This window comes from Pyricularia pennisetigena (genome assembly GCF_004337985.1).
Source record: "Pyricularia pennisetigena strain Br36 chromosome 4 map unlocalized Pyricularia_pennisetigena_Br36_Scf_6, whole genome shotgun sequence".
NCBI classification, from domain to species: domain Eukaryota; kingdom Fungi; phylum Ascomycota; class Sordariomycetes; order Magnaporthales; family Pyriculariaceae; genus Pyricularia; species Pyricularia pennisetigena.
Window position 1 is genome coordinate 1,474,877 of NW_021940918.1, and position 27,584 is coordinate 1,502,460.

General features: G+C 50.3%; 7 protein-coding genes across 7 annotated transcripts; 3 read left to right on the forward strand and 4 right to left on the reverse strand.

Moving 5' to 3' along the window:
* Positions 1-4,686: 4,686 nt before the first annotated feature.
* On the reverse strand, positions 4,687-5,246 carry PpBr36_06039 (uncharacterized protein; the record flags this gene model as incomplete). Its single annotated transcript, XM_029893186.1, has 2 exons — positions 4,687-4,722; positions 4,950-5,246. The coding sequence occupies 2 exons, from the start codon at positions 5,244-5,246 to the stop codon at positions 4,687-4,689; spliced, it is 333 nt and encodes a 110-aa protein (XP_029746171.1).
* A 1,102-nt stretch (positions 5,247-6,348) lies between these two features.
* On the forward strand, positions 6,349-6,911 carry PpBr36_06040 (uncharacterized protein; the record flags this gene model as incomplete). Its single annotated transcript, XM_029893187.1, has 2 exons — positions 6,349-6,387; positions 6,435-6,911. 2 exons carry the CDS (start codon positions 6,349-6,351, stop codon positions 6,909-6,911), a joined length of 516 nt encoding a protein of 171 aa, XP_029745452.1.
* A 4,456-nt stretch (positions 6,912-11,367) lies between these two features.
* PpBr36_06041 (uncharacterized protein) lies at positions 11,368-13,198 on the reverse strand (the record flags this gene model as incomplete). Its single annotated transcript, XM_029893188.1, has 3 exons — positions 11,368-11,884; positions 11,977-12,502; positions 12,601-13,198. 3 exons carry the CDS (start codon positions 13,196-13,198, stop codon positions 11,368-11,370), a joined length of 1,641 nt encoding a protein of 546 aa, XP_029745771.1.
* A 1,449-nt stretch (positions 13,199-14,647) lies between these two features.
* On the forward strand, positions 14,648-15,247 carry PpBr36_06042 (uncharacterized protein; the record flags this gene model as incomplete). The annotated part of the gene is made up of 3 exons (XM_029893189.1): positions 14,648-14,922; positions 15,023-15,111; positions 15,204-15,247. 3 exons carry the CDS (start codon positions 14,648-14,650, stop codon positions 15,245-15,247), a joined length of 408 nt encoding a protein of 135 aa, XP_029745775.1.
* A 268-nt stretch (positions 15,248-15,515) lies between these two features.
* PpBr36_06043 (uncharacterized protein) lies at positions 15,516-17,357 on the reverse strand (the record flags this gene model as incomplete). The annotated part of the gene is made up of 4 exons (XM_029893190.1): positions 15,516-16,557; positions 16,632-16,780; positions 16,849-16,924; positions 17,050-17,357. The coding sequence occupies 4 exons, from the start codon at positions 17,355-17,357 to the stop codon at positions 15,516-15,518; spliced, it is 1,575 nt and encodes a 524-aa protein (XP_029745453.1).
* A 1,067-nt stretch (positions 17,358-18,424) lies between these two features.
* Positions 18,425-22,579, forward strand: PpBr36_06044 (uncharacterized protein; the record flags this gene model as incomplete). The annotated part of the gene is made up of 4 exons (XM_029893191.1): positions 18,425-18,606; positions 18,824-19,780; positions 19,857-20,864; positions 21,889-22,579. 4 exons carry the CDS (start codon positions 18,425-18,427, stop codon positions 22,577-22,579), a joined length of 2,838 nt encoding a protein of 945 aa, XP_029745601.1.
* Positions 22,580-22,950: 371 nt separating this feature from the next.
* PpBr36_06045 (uncharacterized protein) lies at positions 22,951-27,092 on the reverse strand (the record flags this gene model as incomplete). The annotated part of the gene is made up of 4 exons (XM_029893192.1): positions 22,951-22,977; positions 23,055-24,354; positions 24,560-26,639; positions 26,849-27,092. 4 exons carry the CDS (start codon positions 27,090-27,092, stop codon positions 22,951-22,953), a joined length of 3,651 nt encoding a protein of 1,216 aa, XP_029745776.1.
* Between the last annotated feature and the right edge of the window lie 492 nt (positions 27,093-27,584).

A 27,584-nucleotide genomic window follows, 5' to 3' on the forward strand; every position in this document is an offset into this window, starting at 1 on the left:
TTTTGGGTATTTTTGCGAGGCAGGGCAGAAATTTATCATCCATGTTCGCCAAAAGGAAGCTCTACACCCGTCTTGGTGCGTGTTTTGACTGCCAGCCTCTTTACCCACCAATGAAGCAGATAAAACACCTCGACTAGTCTCGAATCAATATGGAGGCTGTGGTTGGTGAGCGAGCGCTTTGGGTAATTGTGTGTTCTCATGTGATGCGAAACAGTTAGAGGTCATTTACTGCTGTTGGCAATGAAAAGATTCCCAGAGATCCGGACCCGAGCTGTAAGCGAAGCGCCGGTGAGAATATATTAATTTTGTGGAGTAGATGAAGGATTTCCTGGCATTTCTTGGTAGTCACTAGTCAATCGGTGATCTGGTCTCGACCTAGGTATTCAGCCATTGGAGCCGGGTGAATTCAAAGCTCTGGAATCGCGGCCTGCTCAGCCGACATCATGGATGGGAAAGGGTGGGTGCAGTAGTTTTGTAAAGAATCATCACTTAACTGCGTAGATGCAGCATGTTGTGCACAGTACTAGGGAGAGATTCATAATAGCAAGACCAAGTTCTGTCTGTCATGTAAGGCATTTTTGACTTCTCTAACAAGACCAACAACACCTTGCGGCATGCCAATCTCGTGAATTCCACCCGTCAGCCCATGCCACCTGCCAGTTTCCTCCATGAGGAAAGATTGCGAAGCTAAGGGGTCTGGCACACCAGAGTGGGGGGGGATGTCCGCAACAATTATCTCAATCGGGTCTTGGGCGGGTAGGGCTCTAGCTGAATGCGGAGGGTGAATCAACGATCTTTGCTTGTAGAGGAAGGGTGCGTTGCGTGATGTGTGTGTGTGTGTGTGTGTGTGTCTCTCTCTCTCTCTCTCTCTCTCTCTCTCTCTCTCTCTCTCTCTCTCTCTCTCTCTCTCTCTCTCTCTCTCTCTCTGTGTGTGGGCACGCGCCTGTGTGTCCTAACAGGCGGTTACCCGTATTTGCCGCGTCACAACAGGCAGCTAGAAAAGGCATGAGTGCCACTGTACTGTACTGTATTGTACTGTACACTACACATGCAGTCGGTGTTAAATCCCTTCCGGAACCGAAAGCATTGCCAGCGTGCTGCACCTGCACCTGCATGAGCCTAAGCGAGGCGGGGGACCCAGCCCCAGTGGGAGCTCCTTGGCTATGGAAGTAAGGTAAGTTAAGGTAGGTGCTCAAAGTTTTCCCAAGACTGACAAAGGGCACGTCAAATGTCAATCTGAGTCGCTGATCAGTTAGCAGGGCAGGCCCTGCGTCCGGCAGTACGAAGTCAAAGTTATCTCTCTACTGGGCTTGTTATCCGGTGTAACCTCTGCCTGAGTCGCGTGGGTTCCCCTGATGTGGCTTGAACACTGCCTCTTTGTTCATCCTTCACTTAGTCGGCATCTCACTCCGTTAGTTTTCCCGTGAAACCTTCCCGTTCTTAATTTCAACGGAAAATACACGGTAAATTGACAGAGCGGTCTTGACTCAACTGCCACAGGGGACCTGTCTGTTATTCCGGCGCATACGGTTGTGGACATGATCAGATATAATTTCCTACACCTGTACGGCGCTTGCTTTCATTCGGAAAATGATCACCTCTATACTCAGTCTAGCCCAGTCCAGAGATAGCGGTAAGCCCCCTGTGTACTAGGATAAGTCATCTTTTATGCCCTGGCAGGCGCGTCGCAACGCGGTTGTTTTTTTTTTCGGCGCTGCACGTATCGCTTGTCAACGGTCAAGGCGTTCTGGTCGACAAGCATTATACCCTTAAAGCACAGACAGTATAGCACTTTTGACTTCCCAGACCGACTTGTCTGCCCACCTCTGGGTCTCGGTTCTGATTTCCGGTACGGTATTTGTCAAAGCCCCAGCGGTCCAAAACAGCACAGGGCACCAACCGGTCTTGCAAGCAGAATCCAGCCTTGTGTTTGAGAGGTTGGTATGTTGTGAAGACCGTTCCAACCCTGAAAGATTTCTGCCACAATTCGAAAGGTCGACATTTGTTCAAGAGTAGAACCCACACTCTGGAATGCGTATACTGGCATGAATTCAGGGTGGATATTTTGGCCTAATAGTGAATATTTATTTGCTGATACCTGCCCATCTAGGTAAGTACCTAAGGTGACGCGTTGAGCTGGCCACTAGACAATGTTGGCGAATCCAAAGTGTAAAGATAGAAGTGCGCTCCTTTTGCCAAAACAAGCAAAGACAACCCGGGATTCCGCCTCAATCGTGCTCAGATTGATTCCCCGCCTATCCACTCGTCTAGGTCGTTTGCGAAAATAAGGGTTCTTTCGTTACTTTTTTTTTTTTTTTTTTTTTTGACGCACAAACTACCTGGGGCCAGTAGGTAAAAACAAACTAAGAAAGAGTTTCAAGTTTCAAATGATAAAATTTTACATGCCGATCGAGCTAAACAGTCATGAGTGGGTAGTGCAATGGTTCTACTACTGGTAGCGAAAGTGAATACCCTCCCTCGATTTTCTAACGCGGGTCTAAATTTTTGCTTGTTGCATCCGTAAGAAGGCGGATGGTTTCTCCAAGTATTCCATTTTCTCAGCGAGGTGACACTCCAAAATTCGCTTCCTAATGCTAACTACGCTAGATCTTGGTTCATCGTCCGGACTGTTGCACGCAGTTCCCACTTTGGTTTCCTCAACCGAAAAGAGACATATCGCTTTCGAGTCCGAGCACACGCCATTGCTTTTTTCTGGATTTGCCTCCACAGTATAACCAATTTGGTCCCAATTTGGTAACGCATACAAAACAACAACAAACTGGCAGCAGCTGGCTCACCGCTTGAACTGTCTGAACTATCTCGACTCGCAATGCGAACAACCACCATCCGTTCGGATGATGACGCGTTGAGATCCTGGTTGGGCTACAGTCTGGTCTACCATAGTAGGACACGTTTTGGATATCATCCTTTCCACCCCTTGCCTCCATATTTTTTTTCTTTCATCTGATCTACCGATGTTTTCATGTCTGATAAGGCTGTTTTGTCTTGTTGCTTTTGACTTTTGCCTGGCTAGCGAGACGTTTCCAGACCTTTGGCTAGGCTGCAATACTATAAGTAGAATTACTGCAGACAGGAAAAAGCAAAGTATCCATCCCTGATGATTAATTTTGCGTTGCAACCAAAGTCAACTTCACCGTACTTTGTAAAATTAGCCACTCGAGTTCGATATTCTCAGCCCTTTCTTGATTGCTTAATTTACACTTCAGTTTCGCGATCGCCAGGTCGGAAGCTAATTCCCCGCGCGCATAGGCTGTAATGTATTTTTGATGCGTCCCTTGATAAAAACAGGCAACCATGAAAGGAAAAATGCCCAGTACTATGATACGGTACATGTACGGATGTGTGCAGAATAGCTGTTCCTGCTGCCTTTTGCCCAATCACGATAAACTGCGTATCAAATTGATCATCCTTTTCTTTGTCATACCCTCTCGCCTAATGGTGGATGAATGGGAAGGATTGATTCAATTGATTGCTTCTCTGATCCTGTGCGTCAACGGCGTGTGTATCCTCAGCTGTTTTAGCCAGCCAGCCACAGCAACTAACCTCCGCGTCCCGTCCCGCGGCTGAGAGTAAGCAAGCTAACACGCAATGTCCATCCCTAGCATGGACTTTATTTATTCGACACGCCGATGATCAGCTTACCGTCCACATTTACTACCTGATTATCTCCCTACGGATTTACTACAGACAAACCCATAATCTGCACGTGCCTCTTACTGAACAATATGGATCTGGAGAACCTCCCATTTTCAGCGACGCGCCAGCGTCAGTTGCTGGCCTGTCGGGTCGGTATCCAATGTCGCAGTGACTGCAAAGCTCTGGAGTGACAGCTACCTCAACTGTACTTGGCTAGCCTTCCTACCATCCCGCCAGTGGAGATTTTTGGTCATTGCTGCAGAGCCCCACACCCATCATGCAGGGGAAACCCCCGCACGGACAATGATGACAAGGAATCTGGGAAAAGAAAAAACTGGGATCATGATGAGATGGACCCTTTTTTTTTCCTTTTGCTTGACTGCTCAATGAAGTTGATCCATCTTGGTTTTTTCTCTATCGGTAATTTCTATGTGTTATGAGACCAATGAAGAAATCTAATAATATGAGTTACGCGGGCAGGCATCCTTCCAATTCTGGATAACAAGCGTCTAATCTTCGCACCCTCTCAATCATTTTCTAGGCGAAATGAGAGTTCAAGCCTCATCCAAGCACGCGGTTGACGACATCGCGTGCCTGTCAGCTTTGGCCAGAATTGAGATGAGCCTTTTTCCCCAGATGTCGTTTTTATCCCTCAATCACGACGAGGTTACATCGAGGGAGGTAAACAAACAAGAACACACCCCCCACACCTCAAGGAACATGCTTACTCTTTTACTACGTAACCAAGACGCGCTACTTGTGTGGTTCTGGAAGGAAGAAAAAAAAAAAGTATAATTGATAACCTATAGCAGGCACTATTTATTATTCACCTTCCAGGCAAGGAAAAGCGACACCCAAAATGGATTCTCTTATTGTTACAAACCCATGATTCACTACTGTTCGTACACGCTATCTGGGCCAATTACGTACCATCAAGTTGGGCGTGGTGGTTCAGCCCAATTTACTTACAGTACCAAGTTGATAATCTCAACAATGTGCAGACCGATAGTTGCGTACTGACATGCAGGCCTACACCCGATGGTGGTCAGCAAGCAGTTCCCGCCCCTGTGTCACGCTCATTTGCAGCGCTGTCTCGATTTGATAATCACTTCGCAAGTGACAAAGTCGCAGAGGCTCGAAGCCCAGAAACGGATTCGTGATATTTACCATCAAGGATCTCGTCATTGTCATTGGTGGGCGTGAATCAGCCGTGTCCGCTGGTTGGGATTGATTTGAGTTTTCTTTTCCTCCACCTAGGTCTGCCGAAACCTTCTTGACATAATAGCCCATACAGGGCTTCGCCAGTGGCAGACAACTGCCAGTTGGCGGGCCGTTTTGTGGGCAAGACAGAGACAGGGACATGGGCGGGAGTCGATCTGGGTTGATTTGATGCCCAAATCCGAAATTCCCCATGCACCAACATCCTGGCAACCAAAACACATCCTCTTCCGTCTGGATGTCTCTACCGGTGCAGTACTGTACAGTAAAGCGGATCCCCCACTGGGGCCTACCCTTCCCTGCGTCGTGTGCCTGGCGGCGGCTTGCAATCCTGCAGCCTGCCTGCAGATACTACGGATACCTTCGTGCATGGAGTCACTCAAGTGGGAGTAAAATAAGAGGGACTCGGAAAAGGTTGATACGAAGGCGGAAATTCGAAGGAATCTTCTTCCTCTGCGACTCTCCTGTTCCTGCATACTAGCTCCGCCCACGCCCCAAAATAACTGGTGTAAATACAACCATAAGGCAGTGTTGGAAAATCTATGTACCCATCGGCTGATTCGAAACGGTCCCCAGAGCGATCGTCATTGCAAATTGTCACTTTGGGAGATTTGGCCTGATTAATCTGCTCCCCGGGAAATCAGTTGGATGGCCTAGAACACGGCTTTTGCCCAGAAGTTCAGTCATGCCCTCCTCTCTCCTCTTCTCATCTCACCTCATCTCGTCTCGCCCACACCTGACAGGGTACCTTTGCTAATACGTACCATGCAGTACGGGTAGTGAGTACCTAGGTACCTTGTCACATGAAAGGCGCCCCGGCCGGCCATTCATTCATTTTGGGGCCCGTACCAACCAGCTGTGGCCCCCGCTGTGGGAAGCACCCACTGGAGGGGCGCCGGGCTACACTACAAGCCTTCCGAGAGGTTCGCCCTGGCTCCTCTCTTTCTCACCGGACCTGAGCCCGAAAAAATTCTGCAAGACACAGTGCGGTAGAATTTCTTCTAGCATTATTATTATTATTATTATTGTTGTTATGTATGAGTCTTTTTCCCGCGCTTTTCCTTCGGTTAGTGGGGGGCGTGTTTCCCTGAGTATATTATGTTAAAAATGTGCAGTATGATTGTGCATGCTGACAATGCATACGCGGCTTTTTTTTTTTTTTTTTTTTTTCATAAACAGCGTTCAATTTCCAGCTGTGTTGCACCAAAGCAGGCGTATATGCATGCACAGCACAATGTGATGGATGCACAACCATGGACCGAAGGTTGGAAGGCTACGAATGTGCGCCGTATGCTGTCCACCTGTCAAAAAGTCCCGAACACTGTACAACAAGGACCGGGGAGCTTTATGTTCCCAATGCGGTGCTTTACTTACATGACAGATGACAGCTGTCTACTAGAGAGTGCCCGTTTTAACTCGCCGTCCGAACTCAGCTCTATCCCGTCCTCTTGGGTAACATGCAGCATCCAAACCATGGCTACCACGCTTCTGGGGCTCTACGGGATGAAATTCGTATGCAGCGGCCTTTGGTACCTACCAAACTAACATTGGATGGCAAGGTGGATGCATCGTTATCCAAAGACGATGTGTTTGCCCCGCAAGTCTACTCCAAAGGAGGGAGCCTATTGGGTTACCCAAATATCCCGTACAATGATGCCGTGTTCAGCTGTACTTGGAGGACTCGACCGGCAGAGGGTATGTCGTCACAACTTGAGAAATGGCCGCGCTGCACCGAGCCGTCCCCGTCACACTCAACGCACGCGGGCGGAGGAGGGCGGACGGACGAGAGCGACCAAAAGACGAGTCCAGACTCTTCAATACCGCCGCTCCTCCGGCGACCTCATTCGCCAATGGCATTCCCACCAGGCGGTTACCTGAGCGGTTTGTCAATCGCCATCGGCGATGATACCATCCTTGCGGTCTCGGATCAGGCCACTCGAGACGAGTACTTGTATAATTGCCGGTATTATGGATACCTAGCTATGTATGACCATTCACGTTTTACGGCTTTTCTGCATCTCAAGGGAAGAACATGAGGAGAAACAATCCCTGTCAACAGGAGTCGATCGTGTTTTTTGTCCCAACATTCCAATACTAAGTTTGCAACGCGATAATGCAGTGCTACAGTTTTCCAGGAAAGGAAACTTTCGTATGCCCAGTTGGCCTATTTCCGCTGCATTCATTGTTCCCTCAAGCTTGCCCAGCCCCGTCGCCTTTGTATGAGACTGCAAGCGAGCGTTTCGCGCGAAGACGCGAACTGGTTGGCGAAACAAATTAGACTCTTGGGAAACATGCGCGAGAGGAAGAAAAAAAAAAAAAAAAAAAAAAAAAAAAAAAAAAAAAAAAAAAAGTAGACCGCGAATAATATACAATGTCTTCAACCCCGTAGGGCCCATTTGAGTCATGGATTTGAGTCGTTTTGACTTTTCTTCTTTCTTTCTTTAGGTTTTGACTTTTGTTTTCTTTTTCCTTTTGCTTTTCTTTTTACTTTTTTTCTCTCCTGCAGTCCGATACAGTTTGGTTTCAGTCCCGCCTCTCTGGGCCAAGCCCACACTTAATGCATCATCCAGGAACCATTTTGCGTTGACGGCTGCGCTTCCGTGGTGGAGTTTTCGTTTTCTTCAGGGAGGTTATTACGCAGTACCGCAACTTGCGGTGTGAACGACGACGAGGTCCGGCATTCTTCAATCACACATGCAACCACAAACCTAATATGCTAGGATTAATCTCTTGAGACAAAAAAAAACTTGAACTGGACTAGACCAGGGGCGCGGCGGACCGGATGTCTATTCAGCCTCCCTACCGGTACAGACGGTTTGAACTTACTTTTTGTATGCAGTCTAGAACTTTTTTTTGCTTTTGCAACGTTTTATCCACCCGCATTGTCGCGAGCAAAAGGCGCCTCTTGAAAACATACCGCTTTGGGAAATGTCGGAAGAAGAAAAAAAACACCCCGAAACTCTACAGTATACAGTAGGGTGCAATGATCTACAGTCCTTGTCCTTTCCTTGGATCGTGATGATCGCCTAATCCCACGCTGCTGATCAGTGATCACATTGCAAACGTTTCCATTGCAACCACAACGGACGTAAACCGAGCAGATCAGAACCTAAGCCAAGATACAGCGATGTTGCCTCGGCTCGCTCATCGACGTTGTGCTGGGCGCCTATAGCTGACATGTAGTAATTTATACACACACGGCAGGTATATCGTAGTCGGTATTACTTGTAATGTCCAAGTCAGTAAAAACCAAATAGAAAAAATAATCACATGGGTTACCCTCGTGCAGATGGAGTCTGGGTTTTTTTGCGGTTTCCGCATTCGCATTGAGGAGTCCGTGTTGCGAACCAACATTGGTGACTCTGTGGTTCCCCAAAGGAGGAAAAAAAAAAAAAAAAGACCCACGACCTGGCTTGCTCCGCAAAAATCACGACAACAAATCAAGGGTGACATATAGAGCTGACGGCATCTGGTCTCCCAACCTACGCAAGCAATACGACAATGGGGCTCGAGTTTTACTGGTCCCGTAGTTCAAGGCATGCCTGGCTGAACAAACATCCACTATCTGAAGACGCCCGACATAGAGTGAGAAATCACAATGCCGAGAGTTGCAGATTATAATCGGTTACGAGAAAGAAAGAAGAAAGGGGACCAGAGAATGATGATCAATACCAAGACGAACAATTGGAATGGCGGTTCAGCAACACAACAAAGGCAATTCAGCGCCTTCCGGTTCTGGTACGAGCTAACTTCCTGTCCTGAGAGAACTGCTCCCCCTTGCCCGCTTGGACACTAGCGGTGCAGCGGCAGCAAAAGCATATTCAGCTGCCACATGCCGACAACAAGGGGGGGACGGAAGGGAAGTCGTGAAAACGGGGACTGCCGTGAGAACAACACTGGTTCGATACCGATTTTTATCTTCGCCCCACCGGTTAGTTCCAGTCTAGTAAACAATAACAAAACCCACGGACGGTTGAGGCTGGACGGGCTGAACAAAAACAAAAAAGCTGCCCCAAGTGCCGGGAGATATAGGCAATAAAGATTGGAAGAAGTAAATAAACAAAACATGCGCTCGGGCTTTTTTTCCTCTTCTTCTTCTTCTTCTTCTTCTTCTTCCTAGTAAGGAATTGCCAGGAAGGGAAAACTCTTTCGATGGGGGAAGGCAATCCAAAAGAATGTTCCGTGTCCGATTGAGTTGCCAATGACAGATGCTACCTCCCTTGCCTAGTATACAACATTGTATTCTAGGTAATCTACAGTCATCATTATCAACCCACCAAGACGCCCTCTAAACTTACAACAGGACTTGCTTGATCTGATTGGGAGATGCAACCTCTGCACCGGGTAGATGTATTAGCAACTGTCTCTTGCTTGGTCGAATAATTTTACCCTTTTTCTTCTTTCTGTCTTCCTTCCCAAAAAGGCCAGGGGGCCGGCCCCGTCAAACACGTTGTTTTTACCCCGCAGGCTCTATCAATGCATTGAAAGCCCAGACCCTCAAAAATGGAGAGGACTCAGAAAAATTCAAATCTTTCTATTTTCATTTTTCGGGTTTTTTTGGGTTACTTTATTCTTCTTCTCTCTTGTTCTCTGCAACTCTGCAGCAAGCGCAAAGTTGGTGCGTAAAGTTGGTATTGACCAACTTTGTGCGAATCCATAATATCTATCTGCCTTGCTTTTCGTTCGCACAATTCCCACATAGGAGCACCTTGTCTGTAACTAATTTCGGCGCAAAGTGGCAAGTCTCGGCCCGGCCCCATTTTCATATCAACGAATAAAAACTTGATTGCCTAGTTTTCTGTACAGAGCAGGAGCTTGGGGAGGAAGAAAAAAAAATACCGTCAAAATGAAAAATGAGGAGTCGAATGGGGTCAAGGTAGACCAAACATCCCAGCTGACATTGGTCAAGCTTGAATCGATCTCAATGTACCTTTGCGGCGGAGTAAATCATGTTTTGACACCTCGGATAGTGCTCCTGACGAAAAAGAAGGAAAAAAAAAAAAGAAAAAAAAACCTTGGTTGGGTATGGTATCCTGGGTTTACGATTTACTGTACATGTACGCAAATCCAACCTCGTTTTACCTGGTAGTGGTAAGAGTGACGCGTGCGGGGATATACGCCCGGCGCTCTCAGCCCATATCCGACGGCAAATCGGATCTACAAGTACGGTTGGTCATATTCTCTTCGTCCCGGGATGGCCCCCCAGTAATCATGCTACTCTGACAGGTATTTCAGGGGGGGTTGGTTGCGGTACCTTTGTCCCGAAGCAAACGTGGCAGATGATGTCGATGTTGGAGTTTCAGGTTTATGCAAGCGAAAAACCTTCCGTATCGAACCCTATAACGCGGATATTATTTTGTCATGGGCAACAACAACAGCCTGGGAGAGGGTAGAGAGACAGGGGGAGAGAGAGAGAGAGAGAGAGAGAGAGAGAGAGAGAGAGAGAGAGAGAGAGATGGTTGGTTGTATTTTTGACTTACTCTTTTTTTTTTTTTTTTTTGCATGAAATGATACCCGATGGTTGTTATGCCGATTATAACCTCTTTGCTATATTGCGGAGATCGTTGGTCACAAGGGATCCCCAAGTGGACTTTCGTCCGATCTGTCTTGACGCTCTTTACACTGCAGGTAGATTGAATGACGTTTGATGAGAACGGCAGGGAATATGCCGAAAGAATGGAGATATCTAGATTTGGGAAGCGAGGGTAGTTTGACCATCATGGCGTGTGAAAGATGCGCGAACCAGGACTACCACCAAGTGTCTCCGATGGTGTTTAGAGATTGCGGGTGCGGAGGCAGAGTTCCAACTCGGGGCTCCTCCCATCCAACTGCCGTCTCCGGATTTTACCCTCCGAGGATGTCCCCTGGACTATTTTGATGAACCTGCCACTCACAATTACTTGTAGGAAGTAGATCAATATTAGAACGTGTTAATCAGCATAGGAATCTCAGACATCGGTATTTGTTTTCAGGAATCCAGATATCTTCTGGACTAGGTGTCCAGGTCGAGTGCTACACGGGGTGGCGTTGTATTCTGCAGATGGCAGCACAACACTCGGGCAACTGCCTGTATATACGATTCAGGCACCTGGTCCGTGGGTAGGTTGAGTATCTGCTGAGCAGCATGCAGCAATGATGAGTCGAGAATGACATGTGCCTTGTGATAGTTTTCGGTCAATATAATGTTATGGTGGCAAGACGTGGACGTAGGAACTTCAGCCCAAGGCTTCTATGATAATTTTCGCGGACTATCGACGTTGCCAGGGTATATGCATGAGAACTGCTGTGTATCTCGAACTTCAGTATCAAATTTACTTTCAAGAAACTAGACTGTAACCCATTGGAGATAACCAGGGGCTTGTAACCCTCACGAGAATATCTGCAATATTCTAAACGCCCCTGACCTATTAACAAAAAAATAGAAAAAAAAACTCCAGATCTCCCAACTGAACAGAAGAAAAAAAAGAAAAAGAAGAGACCAAGCTCTATCGCTCACGACGCGGGAGTTTGTGACGTAGAGCATGTAGCTATATGTGTCTTGACCAAGACCTCATGCGGTGACGGCTCTCTTCTCCCGCGTCCTCTGCTGACATCCTTCCCACTCCCCAGGTCATCTGACCACACTCTAGTCTCGACAAGCGAGCCGGAAGGGCTAGGTTCCCACCGCCCCGCGGCTTCTGGGCGGTCACAGTCCGTCTCCCGCGACCTGTTCGGAGACGGTGATATGCGACTGGTGGCAGAGCCGTCCAGTGGTGCCGTGTCGTCATCCAAAGCTCGCTGCCTGGACCGGCTGGACCAGTGGCCGATGCGGGGGATTGGGATCGGCATCTTCTTGAGCGAAAACACCCTACGTGCCTGGCGGCTTTCTTCGTCGCTGATGCTGTTGCCACTGCCACCATCGTAAGCCTGAAGTTGGGCGGGCTGCACGTGGGTAATCGCGACGGTGTCAATGTTGGGAAGTAGGATATCCTCAAAGTGGTCTGAGCCGGAAGGCGATTGTGATCCATCCCTGAATGGATAACGAGGTCAGCCTGTATGCACTACGCTTGCGTGTGTTTTGGTGGCCAAATGTCATCATTGACCGCGAGTGAAGCGACTTACTTTGCTACGGATGCCTTCCGGTCCGTTGATGACACGATAGAACCAGTCCCCCAGGACTGTAGCGTGTTGATGTTTTGCGTGCCGCGTGGACGGTCTGGGTCGTACTCCTCCTTGAGCTTTGCGAAGATCTTGCCCAGGCCCACGGCTAGGCAGTATCCTCGCCAGGTGTTTACCGCATCCTTTGTCGTGCCGAAAAAGATGAAGATGGGGATGGCCGACAGGATGGCGACATAGCAGACCCGCATGGATATCCAGTTGGCCTGCCAGCTTGGGATGCGCATGATGCCGTTCAAAGTAGGCTGGTTCCGGAAATCTTGCCAGCTATAAAGCTGAGACCAACCCTCGGTGTTCTTGAGGTTGATGACAAGAAAGGCAATCTGGATTGGGAGGTACGGTGCCACTATGGAGACGGTCATGAGGTAGAGCTTACGCTTGGCCCTGTTGCTCCTGGCCGCTGCACCACTGTTGTTTTGTTGTATGACCGAGCTTCCTGTTGACAATTTGCGGAACTGGAAATGGGTGATTACTGTGACACAAGAGATGAATAAAGAAACTGTCAGCAGTGGTCGAGGGAAAACGAGAAGGGAACAAAGCCAAGCAAGAAGGCTCCCAAAAACTACCTACTGGCATATATGCTAGCCCCAATAACATAGACTGGGATTGGTAGAAGGAAAAAGAAGAAGGTGAGTAGATTTCCCCCAAAGCCACCCTCGCACCCCTGCAGTGGTGTTATGCTGTAGCGATATGCGTGGACAGGGTAACTAAGGGCAATCTGAATGATGGGCACCGGGAAAATGATGAGCGCCTGCATCATGTTCCTCCGCCTCTTCTCGGCGCGGGACAGGCCCGTAGCCCGTCTGAGGCTGACCTGAGCCGAGACATGCTGGATCACAGCAAAGATGCAGGTGGCATACATGGTGCTGAGTGGTATATTGATGTAGGCCTGCATATCACACCATCCTTGGCCTCTGTAACCGTCCAGTGCTGCATCGTCGCGCCAGATGAGGGCTTGTATGATGGTGATGAGATTCGTGATGATGATATTGGCGGCGAGAAGAGCCGCGGCAAACTCGCCGCTCCTCCACAGCAGGCGAAAAGGCACCCAGATAGCGATTATAGCTACAGTGGCTAGTGACACTCGCATGACCAGGTCGATAAGTAGGCCAGGGCTGGCGAGATCCGCTGCCAAGAGGCCATACTGAATGTCAGGATCGGTAGACATTATGTGGTCTCAGGTCCGAGAATTGTATTGGGAGTTATATCTCCCAGAAAGACAACCCGAAGTTGGAGCACAAGGTAGGTCCCGGTCAGATCGAAGAGCGGGCGAGAAGAAAGAGAGTAGAAGGAGGATGGTCAACGTCGACGTAGATAGCAACCAAGACGACTGCCTGGGAGGGCAGAGATGCTCAGACTTGGGCGATGTCGACAATGATAACGACAACAAAAAAAGGGATTTTATCTCGATCTTGAGGAGCAGCCCAAGCCTCAAGTATACGGAGACGTAACGGGACTATAGCCCAGCGTCCTAGGAGGAGGACGAAACCAGTTGCCCATTGTGGCCATATTCTGAATAGAATATCTGGCTGAGACAGTTTATTCAGAACGTCACAATTGAGAAAAGCACAATAATCAGACCGATGGGGGCAGAAATAGATGAAAGACTAGACTCCATGGCTGGAAAGAGATATAGTCAGTTGCATTTGGCCGGGGTACAAAAGATAAGTGATGGTGTGCGGGCTTGGCCAGATTGGGCGCAATTCGAGTCTATTCAGGGGCTCTATTCAGACCTGAATAGGGAATTCATGCTCCCGGTAGTAAAACACATCTCCCCACATGTTTCCGACTGCCGTCCGGAATAGCTTGCTTTTTTTTTCTTTTTTTAAAATTGCCCGCGGAGATCATGACTGCAGGATCGTGTTACGATCTTGACTGATCGCAAAAAAAAAAGTCATTAAACAACGCCAGACTTGCGTGTCTTCGGATGTAGCTCCGGTCAACTCCAATCAAAATCTGAAGAAGACGTTAAGGACTTGGTGAAGCTCTTTTTGGTAGACGCTTCCGGGAGTGTCAGCGGCTGGTCGTCCCTTGCTTCCCACAGCCACGACGAGGGAAATCTCCATGTAAGTTTTGATTGTATTCATCAGCACATGAATGAGCAATCGCAGGAAGCTTATTCACTTTTGAATTGGGGGCTGTGAGTGACCGAAAAAGGGAAGAGACTCTGTGAATAAGAACAGTTCTTTTGTCTCTATTGACGAAAGCTCACGTGACAAATGAAGCGATGGAGATGATGCCATGATTGAAATCTTGAACATAACTCGGATGCGCTAAAATTGAGCTGAGGCATAACGTATATTCTAGAGAGTTTGGGTAGTTAGTGAAAAAAAAAACTAGACCAGACAAGAGCCTGGGCAGTTGCTGGTGACATCCATCCATTGAAACCCTTAAGCTGAGGTCTGGATACATTGAGCTGCTCAGAGGTCCGTGCACGATTTGCAAATGCACACTACCTGAACACTCCTTTACGCGACTAGACCTCAACCAACGCGACCCATCATAGCTCCTCCCTCCCCACCACACCATTCACCGAGACACCCCTTTCCGATGCAAAGATAATTGATTATAGTCAGACAAAGAACAGCATCAAAATAAAATCAGAAGACAAAACACAATGTCTGCATTCCTCGCCCGCCGCACCGTCTCCGCCGCCCTCGGGGCACGAGCCTTCAGCTCGACGACCGCCCGTCCCTTGGCCAAGATCACCATCCTCGGCAACCTGGCCGACACGCCCGAGGTGCACGCCACCAGCACCGGCCGCGAGATTGTCAAATACTCCGTCGCCAGCAACTCCGGACCCAAGGACAACCGCACCACCAGCTGGTTCAACGTCACCAGCTTCAAGACCGAGGGCGCCTCTCGCGACTATATGCAGAGCCTACCCAAGGGGTGAGCTTATTTTGTTTTATTTCTTTATTTGCTCCTTGTGTATGTCGTGTTTTACATCTTTGACTCAGGATTAACAAGAAGTCTGCGCGTGTCATTATAGCACTACCGTCTACGTTGAGGGCGATGTATCCATGAGCACGTACAACGACGCCGAAGGCAAACAAAGGAAGTCAATCAACATTGTTCAGCGTACGTCATGCGCCGACGGACCACATATCCACACCCATGGTCTGCTGACGACTATACACACTGATGTCCTTACTAACTGGTTGTCCTAATAGGCCATCTCGAGGTCATCAGGCGCCCCACTGAGCCTTCGTCGTAAACATCGACGAGAGGGACTAGGAATCCCAGCCATGAGATACAACTGTAACCAGTATTAGTCGCCACTCTAGATGAGAGCGTTTCATTTGTCTCGGAGCACACCGTATGTTTTACAGAAGCAGGGCGGACTTTGATGTATGATAACATTTACTGCTGTGGACTTTTGTACAAGGGGAGGCTCGGCAAGCTTTTTGTACCAGATGCCATGTTTATACCCCACCACTTTATTTTTTTCCCTCTACAAATATGTTCATATTTGGCAAGGCATCTCAGACCAGGGCGACTGAGTCCATGCAGCCGAACCCTGCAGCCACGCCGCCTTCTTCGCTCTGGTCCCCCTTGGTTCGAAGGAGATATCCCTCCTGCTCGTTGCGAAGCATCTCGCCCGTGGCATTGTTCCACAGGCAGGTCCCAAAGACGCCCAGCTCGCAAATCACACCGCCCTGCTCTATCTTGCCGTTTCGCAGGATCACGTTGCCGACGGGCGGAGGAGTGATGAGCTCCATCAGGATGTAAGAGTTCCAGTGCGACTTGTCGGGAAGGGAGGCCAGGAACGCCGGTATGGCGGCCTTGTAGTGATTGTTGCCGCCGCCCTCCCGCTGCGGCTTGAGGACGTGCTTGAAGCACAGCTCCGGGTCGAGGGCGAGACGGCGGCCCTCGAGCCCGGCCTCGGACTCGTCCATCGGGTAGATGTTGGCAAAGCTGCCCCACAGGCTCTCCCAGGCCGGCGTCTTCTCGGGAACGAAGCGGCCCAGCTTGAAGGGCGATGGCGACGACGGCGGCGTGGCGAGGACCTGCTGCACCTTCTTCATGCCGGCCAGCTGCGTCAGGACCGTGGGGCACTTGATGGCGTTGGAGCGCTCAAGCTGGAGCCGCCCCTGCCAGGCCTCGTCGTTCGGGTAGTCGCCGGGCCCATACCCGGAGCGCATGTACACGACGGCAACCTCGAACACCCTGGCGGGGTTGCTCGGTAGTCGATACAACAGCTGGCGTTTGGGGTCGTCTGCGATCGAGGTGTGCTTCAGGATCTGCGAGAAGGGCAGTCGGAACACGGGGATGACGGCGGCGGCGCCGCCGCCGCCACCCTGCTGGACCTCATACTCGAGGTGTCGCTGGTCAAAGACGTTGCGCTCGTCATCCTGAACGAGGAAGATGACGCATCGATCATGGCCCAATTCCGAATCGCCATAGGCAGTAAAGGCGGCTCGGATGCCGGCAGCAAGCCCGCGAGTGCTGCGGTTATCGGGCAGATTGAGGCTTCCGGCTGCCCGGGAGTCTTGGAGTAGCGGGTACTCAGTGAGGGCTAGGTGTCTGAAGGGCATAATAAGTTGAACGTCACCTACAACGAGGAAAACGAGTGCCTCTTGGAACAATGCCGGACTTACTGATGCAGCAAGGACGTCTGTGCAGACAGCCCACCAAACGAGGATGCGATGGTGTTGAACTCAACCTGCCTGACCTGCGGCACAGCATCGGGGTCTGTGAGGTCCTGGTGAACCATATAATCGGACCTGAAGAGACCTAGGGAAAGTTGCTGTGTAAACCAAACCAGGGGTTAGAAGATTTCTGATGCGAACACACTATGCAGCCAGGTTGGCTTACTTGGCTATAGCCCTCCTCCTTGACTTTGCAGTGAGTCTCCCACAACTTGGCGATGAAATCGTCACCTCCAGCGACTCTAATCGGACCCAACAAGGTTAATAAGTGACGGTTATGCTTGATTATTTTCTCATTCATATCTTGTTCTTGTTGAACCGGGGGGAAAAAAAATCGACGTTTCAAAGTCTCAGACTCACTACTCACTCCTCTACCATCTGGCGAATAAAGTCCTCATCTTGGCTGATTTTGGCGTATAGCTCATTGTAAGGCTTTTGAGCTTCATGGGCCTGCTCAAAACAGTTGGCAGGGAACGGACTGGGGAATAAGGTGACGGGCACGCTGGTGGCAAGGATCCCGGACGGATCGGCATTTGCGGCGACCACGGAAGGCGGGGGCCGGACGGAGAGACCCCGGGCGATGGTCCAGTCCTTTATTATGTCTACCAGCCTGGCCGTCTCAGACTCGGTCAAGGCAGGGACGCCAGCGGCCTTTCTTTTTGTGGATGTGGCCATTGCCGGAGGGGAGGTCCTGGTGTTGGTGCGATGATCGATAATGTTATTGATTATTTATTTGAAAAGCTCTTTCTCTTGTTTTCTTTTTGTTGGTTTCGGCTTTCGGATGGGTTCGTCCAATCCGGTCAACCCGTAGGTTATTGTTTAGCTGTTTCTTGCTACTCAAACCCCGCCGGCTGATGTTCGGCCCCAGTGTTTGTCGTTTGTGGGTAAGTCAGTGAGTACCACTGCGTACTTTACTTGGAAGTTGAAGAGCCCGGTGCAGCTACAAGGAAACGACAGGTTGAGGGTAGACTAGTCGACCTACTGATATTTGCGGTTTCTCATAGCCTGCCGAAAAGACTCTTACAAATCCATAGGATGGGTCCTATTGCGCAATTTTTGGAAAGCTAATGTAAGATCACACCGTACCTATCAAGCAAGCATTTGACTCCATTCCTTGCTGACCAATCCAAGCATCTTGAACGCTACCTTGATCCGTCGTACCGGTAACACGCAGCTATTAGTTTGTGTAGGGTGATTATCGGACCAAATGCAGCATATCAATCGCAGGACGAGACCGTATTGAGGTCAAACAAGATTTGGAATTTGGGATGGTTGAGTGTGCTTCAAAACCCTGTTTCGCTCGTTTCCAGATTCCAGACCTTTAGTCTAGCACCACATCTGGAGGCGAGAGTAACAGGTGGGGTAAGCGAGTGGGCAAAGTCGCGCCTGAGGTATCTTGATCCAGGAAGGAACCAGAGCCAGATTCTCTCGGCTCTTTTTTTTTTTTTTTTTTTGTCCATTTCGACACAGCCGAACCCCTCGATCCTAGCCTAGGTATGGAGACTTTTTGTGCCGAGAACCCAGAATTTAGAAAAGCCCATCATGGGCATGTCGTTGCATTGCGCCGTTCCCTAGTTGAAGATCCGATCCAATTCGATTTGATTCGCTCATTCTTAATTTCTACAATCAAACTGCGGGAGGGTATGGGGAATATTAAAAGAAACACAAAAGAAACAGGTGACGAGTAAACAATCAGAATAAAAAAGGAGAAAAAAAAAAAAAAAAAAAACTCTTCAAGGATCATGAGCGACACAATCGGCCAGTACCAACAGCCACCATCCGCATCCACTGGAACCGGAGTCGGAACCGGAGTTGGAATTGGCAGCGCAAACACGAACAAGAACAAAGGTCCCCGAGCATGTACAACATGTGCCCGCGCCAAATCACGCTGCATCCCCGGGCCCACACCTGATATATGTGAAAGGTAAGTGAAGGATTATTTACCTCTTACCTATCTCTGTAATTGATTTGATCGCTCCCCACTATCCATCTATATGCGGGGGGGCCACCAGTCAGACGATATATATATACTCTACTGCTCTACCCACATTACCTTTCTTGGTATCATCGGGACATCACAAGCATTGGTTCACCGACATCACCCCGTTGTTGACATTTCTTCCCCTGCGGTCCATATCAAGGTGCCATCGCCTGAAGAAACCATGCGCCTCTCAGACCCCAGCTCCGCCTCGGAAGAGGAAGGAGACGAGGTCCAACAGGGTTGCCGATCTGGAGAGGCGGCTGGAGGAGCTCAAGACAAGACTCCAGCCCGTAGTCGAAGCCCAGCAGCAGCAGCAGCAACAACAGCAGCACCAGGGACAACATCAAGAAGCACAGCAGCAGCTGAACGGACGGCAACAGTCATCGCCGCCCCACTCGGTTCAAAGCCCGCAGAGCGACATACGGCGACAATCAGCAGCCGGCCTCGTCGGCCAATTTGACATGGGCCACATCTTCCCCACCACTTCCGACCCTCTCCAGCCACCATCGTTCACGACATCGTCGACCTTTGGGCCAAGGCCAGGGGCGAAGCCCCAGAGTGCTTCTGCTTCGACCGCATCGGGGAACGATGATACTAATTCCGAGAATGGGGCATTTCCGGGGGCTCCAAGGGTTTCAAGTGAGATCGACTGGCCGGAAGGGCAACGGGCAGCCAACCTGGTTCAACTGTATTGCTCTCAGCTTGCGGAACTATTCCCCTTTGTCGTGATCCCAGCCGACCTCAGCCACAATAAGAGACCCTTTTTGTGGAAGGCTGTCATCATGGCTGCCTCCTTTACTGATGGCCTGGAGCAAAACGTATATGGATCTCGACTTCTTAGCGACATTGCCATCACGGCGTTTATTCAGCCCGAAAAGTCACTCGATCTCCTCCAAGGTCTGCAGCTCCTACTATCGTGGTACAACTTTAACATGAACAGCTTTCAGATAACGAACCTCATATTCTTGGCCCGGTCAATATGTGTTTCTCTAGGCACTGGGGAGGGGCCGTCGTTGTCGCCTCTGCAGCCTCTAGGTAGCATGACGAGCGACCCCCTTGCACCCGAGTCTTTGGAGAAAATGCGAGCCTTTGCAGGAACATACTACTTGGTCACGAGGTAGGCAATATCTAAACATGTCTTTTAAACCACCTCGTCCAACCAAGTCTATCATTTTTTCTAACATTGAGAACAGTGCATTTACCACCAACAAAAAGCCGGATGAACTCATGAACACGTCTTACCTCGACTTTTGCTGCCGAACTCTCGAGAGGAGGATGGAGTATCCTACGGACGAACTTGTTGTCAATCTAGTCAAGGTCCAGCAGCTGTCACAGTCGATCTCCTTGTCACTAGCATTACGCAACGACAGCAACTTTTCAAGGTCTATTGAATACCAACTGCCGCCGCTAGATGATGTCGTCAGAAGCTTCCAGCAGCAACTGCAAGTATTCGAGCAGATGCTGCCTGAGACTGTCAAAACCCAACAGGTTTTTATGGGCCACTTCCGCGTTGCCCAGATACTACTGTTTGAGGTTGGTCTTAACGAAAAGGCGGCCTCGGAGCTCATGCAGGTCAGCCGCACGGAGCTCCTGTGGTGCTGCCTTACCGCCTGTCGTGAGTTCATGGCATTGCGATTTGCACATCAAGACACGGAAGAGGTCCAGGTGGAAGGCGAGCCACCGTCGGACTGCAAGCCGCGCATGACGAGCCTCGCGGCCGCCGACTTTGTCTACACCTTTATGACCATCGTCAAACTCCTGATGCTTCAGGCTCCCGGTTGGGATCTGGACGCCGCGCGATCCGAGATAGACTTGGAAGGGATCATGGACAGGCAGATGAGGCAGATCGACGCCATCATCGCGTTCCGCCGTCGCACCGGGGACGGTGTACCGTTGACGTCTTCAGTGACGCGCTACTGCCGCCAACCCAAACAGCCGCTAACTTCGAGCATCGAAGCCTCGGCTGCTTCGATACCACCAAAGGAAGATCCCTTCGAGATGCTGCGATACCGGCTCAAAGAGTTGAAGGAAATACTGGCTCGCGAGGCCCCTGGCATATTCCCACAGAGGCCTGCGAGCTCGACCTCTCCGGAAAACCTGTCTGTTCTCTTGGGCTTCGGAAACGACATGGCAGTTCCCGATACCATCATGACGGATATGAACATGGAGTCCTGGGCTTATCTACTCACCGCTGACGATGGGTGGGACACGACGAATATGATGCCATATTGGAATACAATGGATACTAGGGGAATGAGATGATGTATGAATGAAATACATGACTTTCGAATTTGAAAGGGGGGTTGTAGATGAGTAATTCTGTCTCTAGACATGATGGCTAGGATTCAATATTTATATGACTTGTAATCTATGGCTGCATGGTACAGGAACAGTTGAGCAAACAATTACGACTTTATGTGTCAAGGTGAACTGTTTGCTTCATCCTTGCATGGCATTTTTGTCATAGTTCAGATTTACATCCCTAGATAAGGTGCTACATCTATGTGCTCAGAGCTATCTAGTCAGAGATGTGAAGACTCCCAGTCGAGACAAGCTCCGAACCCCGCCAATCATCAATTTGTTCACGCGCCTCGGGGGAGTGTAATTGGGACGCCCTATCAACCAACTGCTCAATCACGTACGTCACAGGACCAAACCACACGTGGGCATCTGTCGTATCTATCGACACCTTAATTCATCTTTTAATCTCTCCCATCCTTTTTTCCCAAATCCCAATTCTCATAGTAGCAACTACATTTTCTTGCGCCTCTATATACAGTTTAAAGCACAACCACGCCCCCCACCAGTCACGCAATGGATACATCCTCCTGCTGCACGTGCGCAAGGCTGCTGTCCGCCTTACCCCACCCCGTCAAAGGATCCACGTCCGAGAACTCTGAGAAGCCGCCGGCCCCGTTGCCGGAGTCTCGGCGCCTGGGCTGCTGCGGCCGGACCATATGCGGGAGTTGCATACATGTAAGGGGTTTTTTTTTTTTTTTTATTTATTTTTTTTATTTCTTGTTGTTGACGGACAAACGGAAACGTAATTTTTGTTTTGTTTGGAAGTCTTCCCTCTCGACCGCAGTCGGATGCATTACAGCAACCAACACGGGAGAGATCCGCTCGCCCGCGAACACGCTCTCAACTCACCGCACTTCACTCATAGAACAACGACCGATTCGCACATTACTGCCCCTACTGCCAAATCTCCACGGGGCCTTCCAGCCTGCCCCCAGCTGGGCTCAAAGACCCGCCGTCGTACGGCTTCGTAACGGCAGCTACGTCGCGCCCTCCCGTTGAGGCGCCGCCGCCATACAGCACGACCGCCGAGTCGCCACCTCCACTCGAAAAGGGAGGAGAGATGGCGGCTGCGGCGGAAAAAACACCAGCATCGGCGACGACCAACGACGACTCCCCGATCCTTCACTTCCTCGACCACGAGCACGACAGCGTCTCTTCCCTGTCGCTGCGCTACAACGTCCCCGCCGCCGCTCTGCGCCGCGCCAACCGCCTCGGCAGCGACCACCTCCTGCTCGGCAGGCGCGTGGTCCTCATCCCCGTCGCTGCTGCTACCACGACGACAAGCCTGAGTCCGCACCCCGTTGAGGGCGAGGACGAGGAGCGTCGCAAGAGCCGCATACGGAGGTGGATGGTTGCGTGTAAGGAGGCCGACTACGACGTCGCCGTGCTGTACCTGGAGCAGAACGACTACGACGTCGAGGCCGCCGTCGAAGCTTATTTTGCCGATGAAGCTTGGGAGAGGGCGCACCCGGTCGCTGGCCGCAGCAGCAAGAGGGGAACTGGGGGCTGGAACCGTCTCAGCACACCCGCGTCCGCCTCCTCTTCTTCGGCCACGCCCGCAAGGTCGTCGTCGGCCTGGCCGCTTTCGAGTTTTGGTCTGGGCTCGTGGCGATGATGGGGGCTGTGCGTGGACGACAGGAGCCTTCCTTTCTTTGGTTAACCACATCGTTTAAACATGACGTTGAATCACAACTCAATATATAGCAAAGCCTAGCGTGGCACAAGAGGCTAGCTAGCGCCGTCATGTAAACCAAGCTGTTTTGTTAAACATTTCCCACAAAGCAGTTGGGCTGCAAAACAAATGTAACATGTCTCATTATATTCTTTCTTGATCCCTCAAATATTAGAACGCACCAACGCCATCGCCATACGCCATATTTACATGGAACTTTGGTTCCCGTCTTGTAACACAAGTAGCAACATACCAATACACGATTGATATCCATCAAGGCGGCCATGTTTTCTTTCACAAGCCAAGATGCAAAATTAGAAAGCGGAACGAGTGCGAACGTCCTACGGGGCTTATGGTTAGCTTGATGCTCATCGTTAAACAAGTGGCATGATGACAAACGCATATCAAAACAACTTACCGAGATCTTGCGCTCAATCTCTCTAACAGAGCGATCGAGTTCGCCGGCGATCATCTGTTTCTTGTCATTAGGCAACAGAGTGTACCTTTCACATAGATCACCGTCGATAACACCCTTGACAGGCACGTAATAGCCCCTGTACATGAGATGATCTCTCCCTGCCAACGGCGGATCTTCACTCCTAAGATGCTGTTCGAGACTTTGAAAGAAGTCGGCATCCTCACGACTGACGAAAGGTATCAGCACGCCGATAGTACCCTGGAAGCCGCCCCAAAGCAGCACTTCCTGCCCACCAACCACCAAGTTTGTCTTGCAGATGCTCGTAGGTATGTCTTGTGTGTAAACGTGAGCCATGAGAGCCAGGCGGTTGGATGTACCGTGGAGGTAGTCCCTGCTGTGAACAAGATGCACCTCGGAGCCTGGTTCGTCCGACTCTTGGCTGGCCTTTTCGGGACATCGCAAGATCCAGAGATTCCCAAACTTGTCTGCACCCGCCGTGGAGTCGTAGTCAACCATGGTTGTGCAGGTTGTCCATCTTGCGATGGTGTCGTCAGCAAACGGGATTAGCCTGTTGGTTTCGCTCTTGTAGGCGACATAGATCAAGCCGTGCTGCACGTCACCGACAATGATGCGGCTGCCTTGGGTGTTCAAGGATACGACGAGCTGCGGCGCCACTTCTGCTTGTGCCTTGCGGAGCAACTGCCGGAGACCGAGGTCATATATCCTCAACATACGACCAATACCGGCGACAAGTCTCCCCTGAAACGGCAGGAGAGCTGTGGGTGGCTCTTCGACTTTGGTCTTGTGAATGAACTCTAGCTCACGCCCATCCTCCGAGAAGCGGTAAACGTGAATGTAGCCTTCGCTGAAGCGTCGTGGGTTGACTACCATGTCCTTGCCAGTACCGACGACAAGGAAACTCTCGCCGTCCTGAGACGCAAAAGACACGACAGCCATACTCACCGCCGCCTCGTTGTTGTCGAGATCAATTCTTTGCACAACACCTGGCTCCAGCTCTTCTCCGTCACCAAGTGGATCAACAACACTGATGCAGGAGGCCCACCGACCATTTCCGCGAGGGTATCCGAATTCCTCTGGAGGAAGTACCCTGGCGTCGCCGTTTACAGCCGTTGGCGCTGCCATGAGTTGCTCTCGCAGTTCGGGTGGCAAAGTGTTGTTGTCTGCCTCGATGGTATAGAATATGCGCTGAGTGGGGTGTTTAGCCAGTTTCCGTGGCGTGTATGTCAAGGGGATGGACTTCTGAATGATGTTGTCTCCAAGTTTCTCGATGGCAAAGATTCTGTCTCGATATTTTAGCAAACAATCATAACAGCCGGAGAATCTGAATCAAGAGTTTGTAAAATTGTATGCTTCAGAAGGAACAATTGGTATCACCGAAGTGACAACAAAGAATCATAGCCGTAGCTCGATCTCTTAGGTTTCATCATAGTATAGCAAGGCGCAGTGGGAAAAGAAGGGCAAAAGAAATAAGGGAGTAAGCTTACCTGAGAAACTGGCCATTGACGCCGACCATGCCCTCCTCGCACTGCTCGCTCACAAAGTTCCACCCCCATTCAAGTTCTTCATAATCTAAAGGTGTCATGGTGAAACCCTTGGTGACTGGGTCGGAGAATCCAAGCCATGACCTTGAACTGAGAGCAAGCACGCAGGTCCTTTTCTGTACGGAGACTTGGAATAGTCTTACGGCCTTTGGCCCCAAGAACTTTTGTCGTGTGTCTGTAAGTTCCCCCGTTACTTCATCTAGCACGGTGCGCAGGTAAACACCAGAGTTCAGACCGATATGAAGATAGAGCGTCGTGCCGCCAGAAGATGAGTCCTCCATCGACATTATTGACAGAGCCGACGGGGCTGCCGTGAGTGCTTGTACTGACTTGCTCTCCAGAGTCGACTCCGGGTCAAGGCTCAGAATTCTTACTGTGCAGTCATCACAGCCGACCGCCAGGTACGAGCTTCGAAGACGCCCTTCGGGAACCTCGCCCAAGCTCAAACTGGTCACAGTGCCAAACATCTCTTTCTTCTCGTCATACTCCGCCAGGGAGCCATCTGTATCCATTTCGAAGTAGACAATTTCACCACTGCTCAAAGCAACAGCGACCTGCCTTTCGTTGGTCGCAGCGGCAACTATAGAGCGGTGTTGTGGGGATGACCATTCGTTGACAACACCATTGCGAATGTGACGGATTCCTTTGGGGTGTACTTGGACGAGCCCATCGTCGCCCAACTGTTGAACGGCCAGGGTAGAGACGGACGACAAAAAGCCCGTGTCACTGACTTCCTCGACCGTCTCACCGATGCTTAAAACCAGCGTACCATTTGTGAAGGATAGGACTATGTACGCATCATACTCGTCATCTCGACGTAGCTTGGTAGTCCATACCGCTGAGGGCGTTCCTGGTAACTGTGACGCAACGATCTCGTTGACCTCCAAGCCATGCTTGAGCATACGGAAGGTACTGCGGGCTCCTTTCCCGCTGACCGTGTATATCTGAGGCGCATCCTCCTCGGTCAGGTTGGCGACCTTGAGATCCATCAAAGGATTCATTGAGTCGATGCTCTCGACAAGGGCCAGGTTTTCAGTTGGCCTGGGGTAAAAGTAGACGGGCTCATATGGTTCCTTGGGGTCAACCGGGAAATCATTACTGGAAAATTCGAGCTCTTCATCGTCGTCGCCGAGTTTCTCGAATTGGTAGAAGAGATGATTGCCGAATTCGCTGGCGACGAAGAGGAAACCGCTCTTTAAAATGCAAAGGTTGTTGGACACGGGGATGGTGTCAAAATATTTAATCTTGAGTCGACTCACTTCCCCAGTCGGATTTCCCTCTGCATCTTCCACCATATCAATTGTAACTTTGAATAGATCTCCGTCTTCGGTCTGCAGCAGGAAGAAAAATGCACCGGCGCTTCCCTTGAGTTTGTGCATTACACCAGAAACGATGTTGCGTTTCCTATTGGGATCTTCAGTTGCACCCTTGCGCCTTGGTATTGGAACACGGAAGGCGTCCTGGTTGGAATGCCTATATGTGATGTTTTCTTCGCCACATACCAGGACTCCACTGGGCCCATCGCTACCTCCTGGGACTTGGAACAGCATGCTGGCGGTTGGGTCGACGACGTCGAACCACTTTCGCACAACGTGGTTTAGTCCAAGATCCAGCTCGTAGTAGTTCAAAACAGTTTCCACGTTCTGGGCCGCGTCACCCTTTGGATCTTGGTCAACTTCGGAGTAGTCAACCTCGAGGGCGGCGAAGACGGGGTTCGAGTAGCCAACGTCAAGAGCCACCAGAGAGAGGGTGAGCGTGCCATTTTTGTGAGCCTCAAGCGGAGATGAGATGGTCAGCTCGGCCTGAGAATTGCGGTTGAGCACATAGACCAGCTTGCAGCGCTCTACTGAAGCTATCAGGCATGCTCTACCTTTTGGATCGGCAGCGAGGTATTGGCCCGGAACTACGCGTCGGACTCCTGACTTGCCAAAGGTCTCGAGATGTATCCTGGAGAACCGGTTCTGTGCTGGTAAATACTCGACAATAGTAATCCTACCAGAGTCGCTTGCGATGATTAAATAGTCTGGTCAGCAACGAGGGTTAGCTCTGTGAACTAGTAGCTAAAGGTTGGACGAGTTGCTTTTGGGGGGATGCAACCTGGAGACTGGTCGAAGGGCATTGAATATGCGTGCCATCACGTCGCTGTTGGACCTAGCGACCCAGCTTCAAGTCACTAAGTGATGCCGATAAGAAGGATATACGGATTGGTTATGCTGAGCGCGTTCAACATACCTTTACTGCTGCCAGCCAGACGAAACGAGGCCAGATCTCGGATAATACCAAAGACATCATGCGACATAAGCGGGACGACCTTGCCCTGAGTGGGATCGGGGCGATAGAGAGTCAACCGCGAGCCTGATGCGGCAACAATCTGTTGCTCCTTGGTTCCTGAGAACTGGCCAAGGATAGCTCTCGTGATGGTGGATGGAGGCTGGATACTCAGAGAATACAAGAACATATTAGATGTGGTCGCCATCTTGATCAAACAACAGACGCGCGTTGAGCCTGCGCGGCTGCCGCTTCTAAGGGAGCAAGACTGATTGCGTTGCCGCTTGTTTGGGCACAAAGCGCACAGGCGAGAGTGGAAGTTGATAAAAAAAAAAAAAAAAAAAAAAAAAAAAAAAAAAAAAAAAAAAAAAAAAAAAAAAAAAAAAAAAAAACCAAAAAAGATGCGGGTTCGCCTGCTGTCGGGTGAGGTAAAATTCGTCGCGGTGAGCTCTTGAAGGCGCGAGGTGTCGCGGGGCCAATTTTGCGTAGCATCAGCCAATCATGCCATGATCTTTGAGCTATATTTGTGGAGTTGTGTACAGTATCGTTATCGGCCCACATAAGCTCCACTTGGTCTCGTCAATGCTTGCAATGCTTGCAAACAGCCGGTCTCAGACCACCAAACAGTATTGAGTGCAGACGTACAATTAATTCCCTTCCCGCAAAGAGCTACAGCTAGAGGTGTTCTCAAGTAACCCAA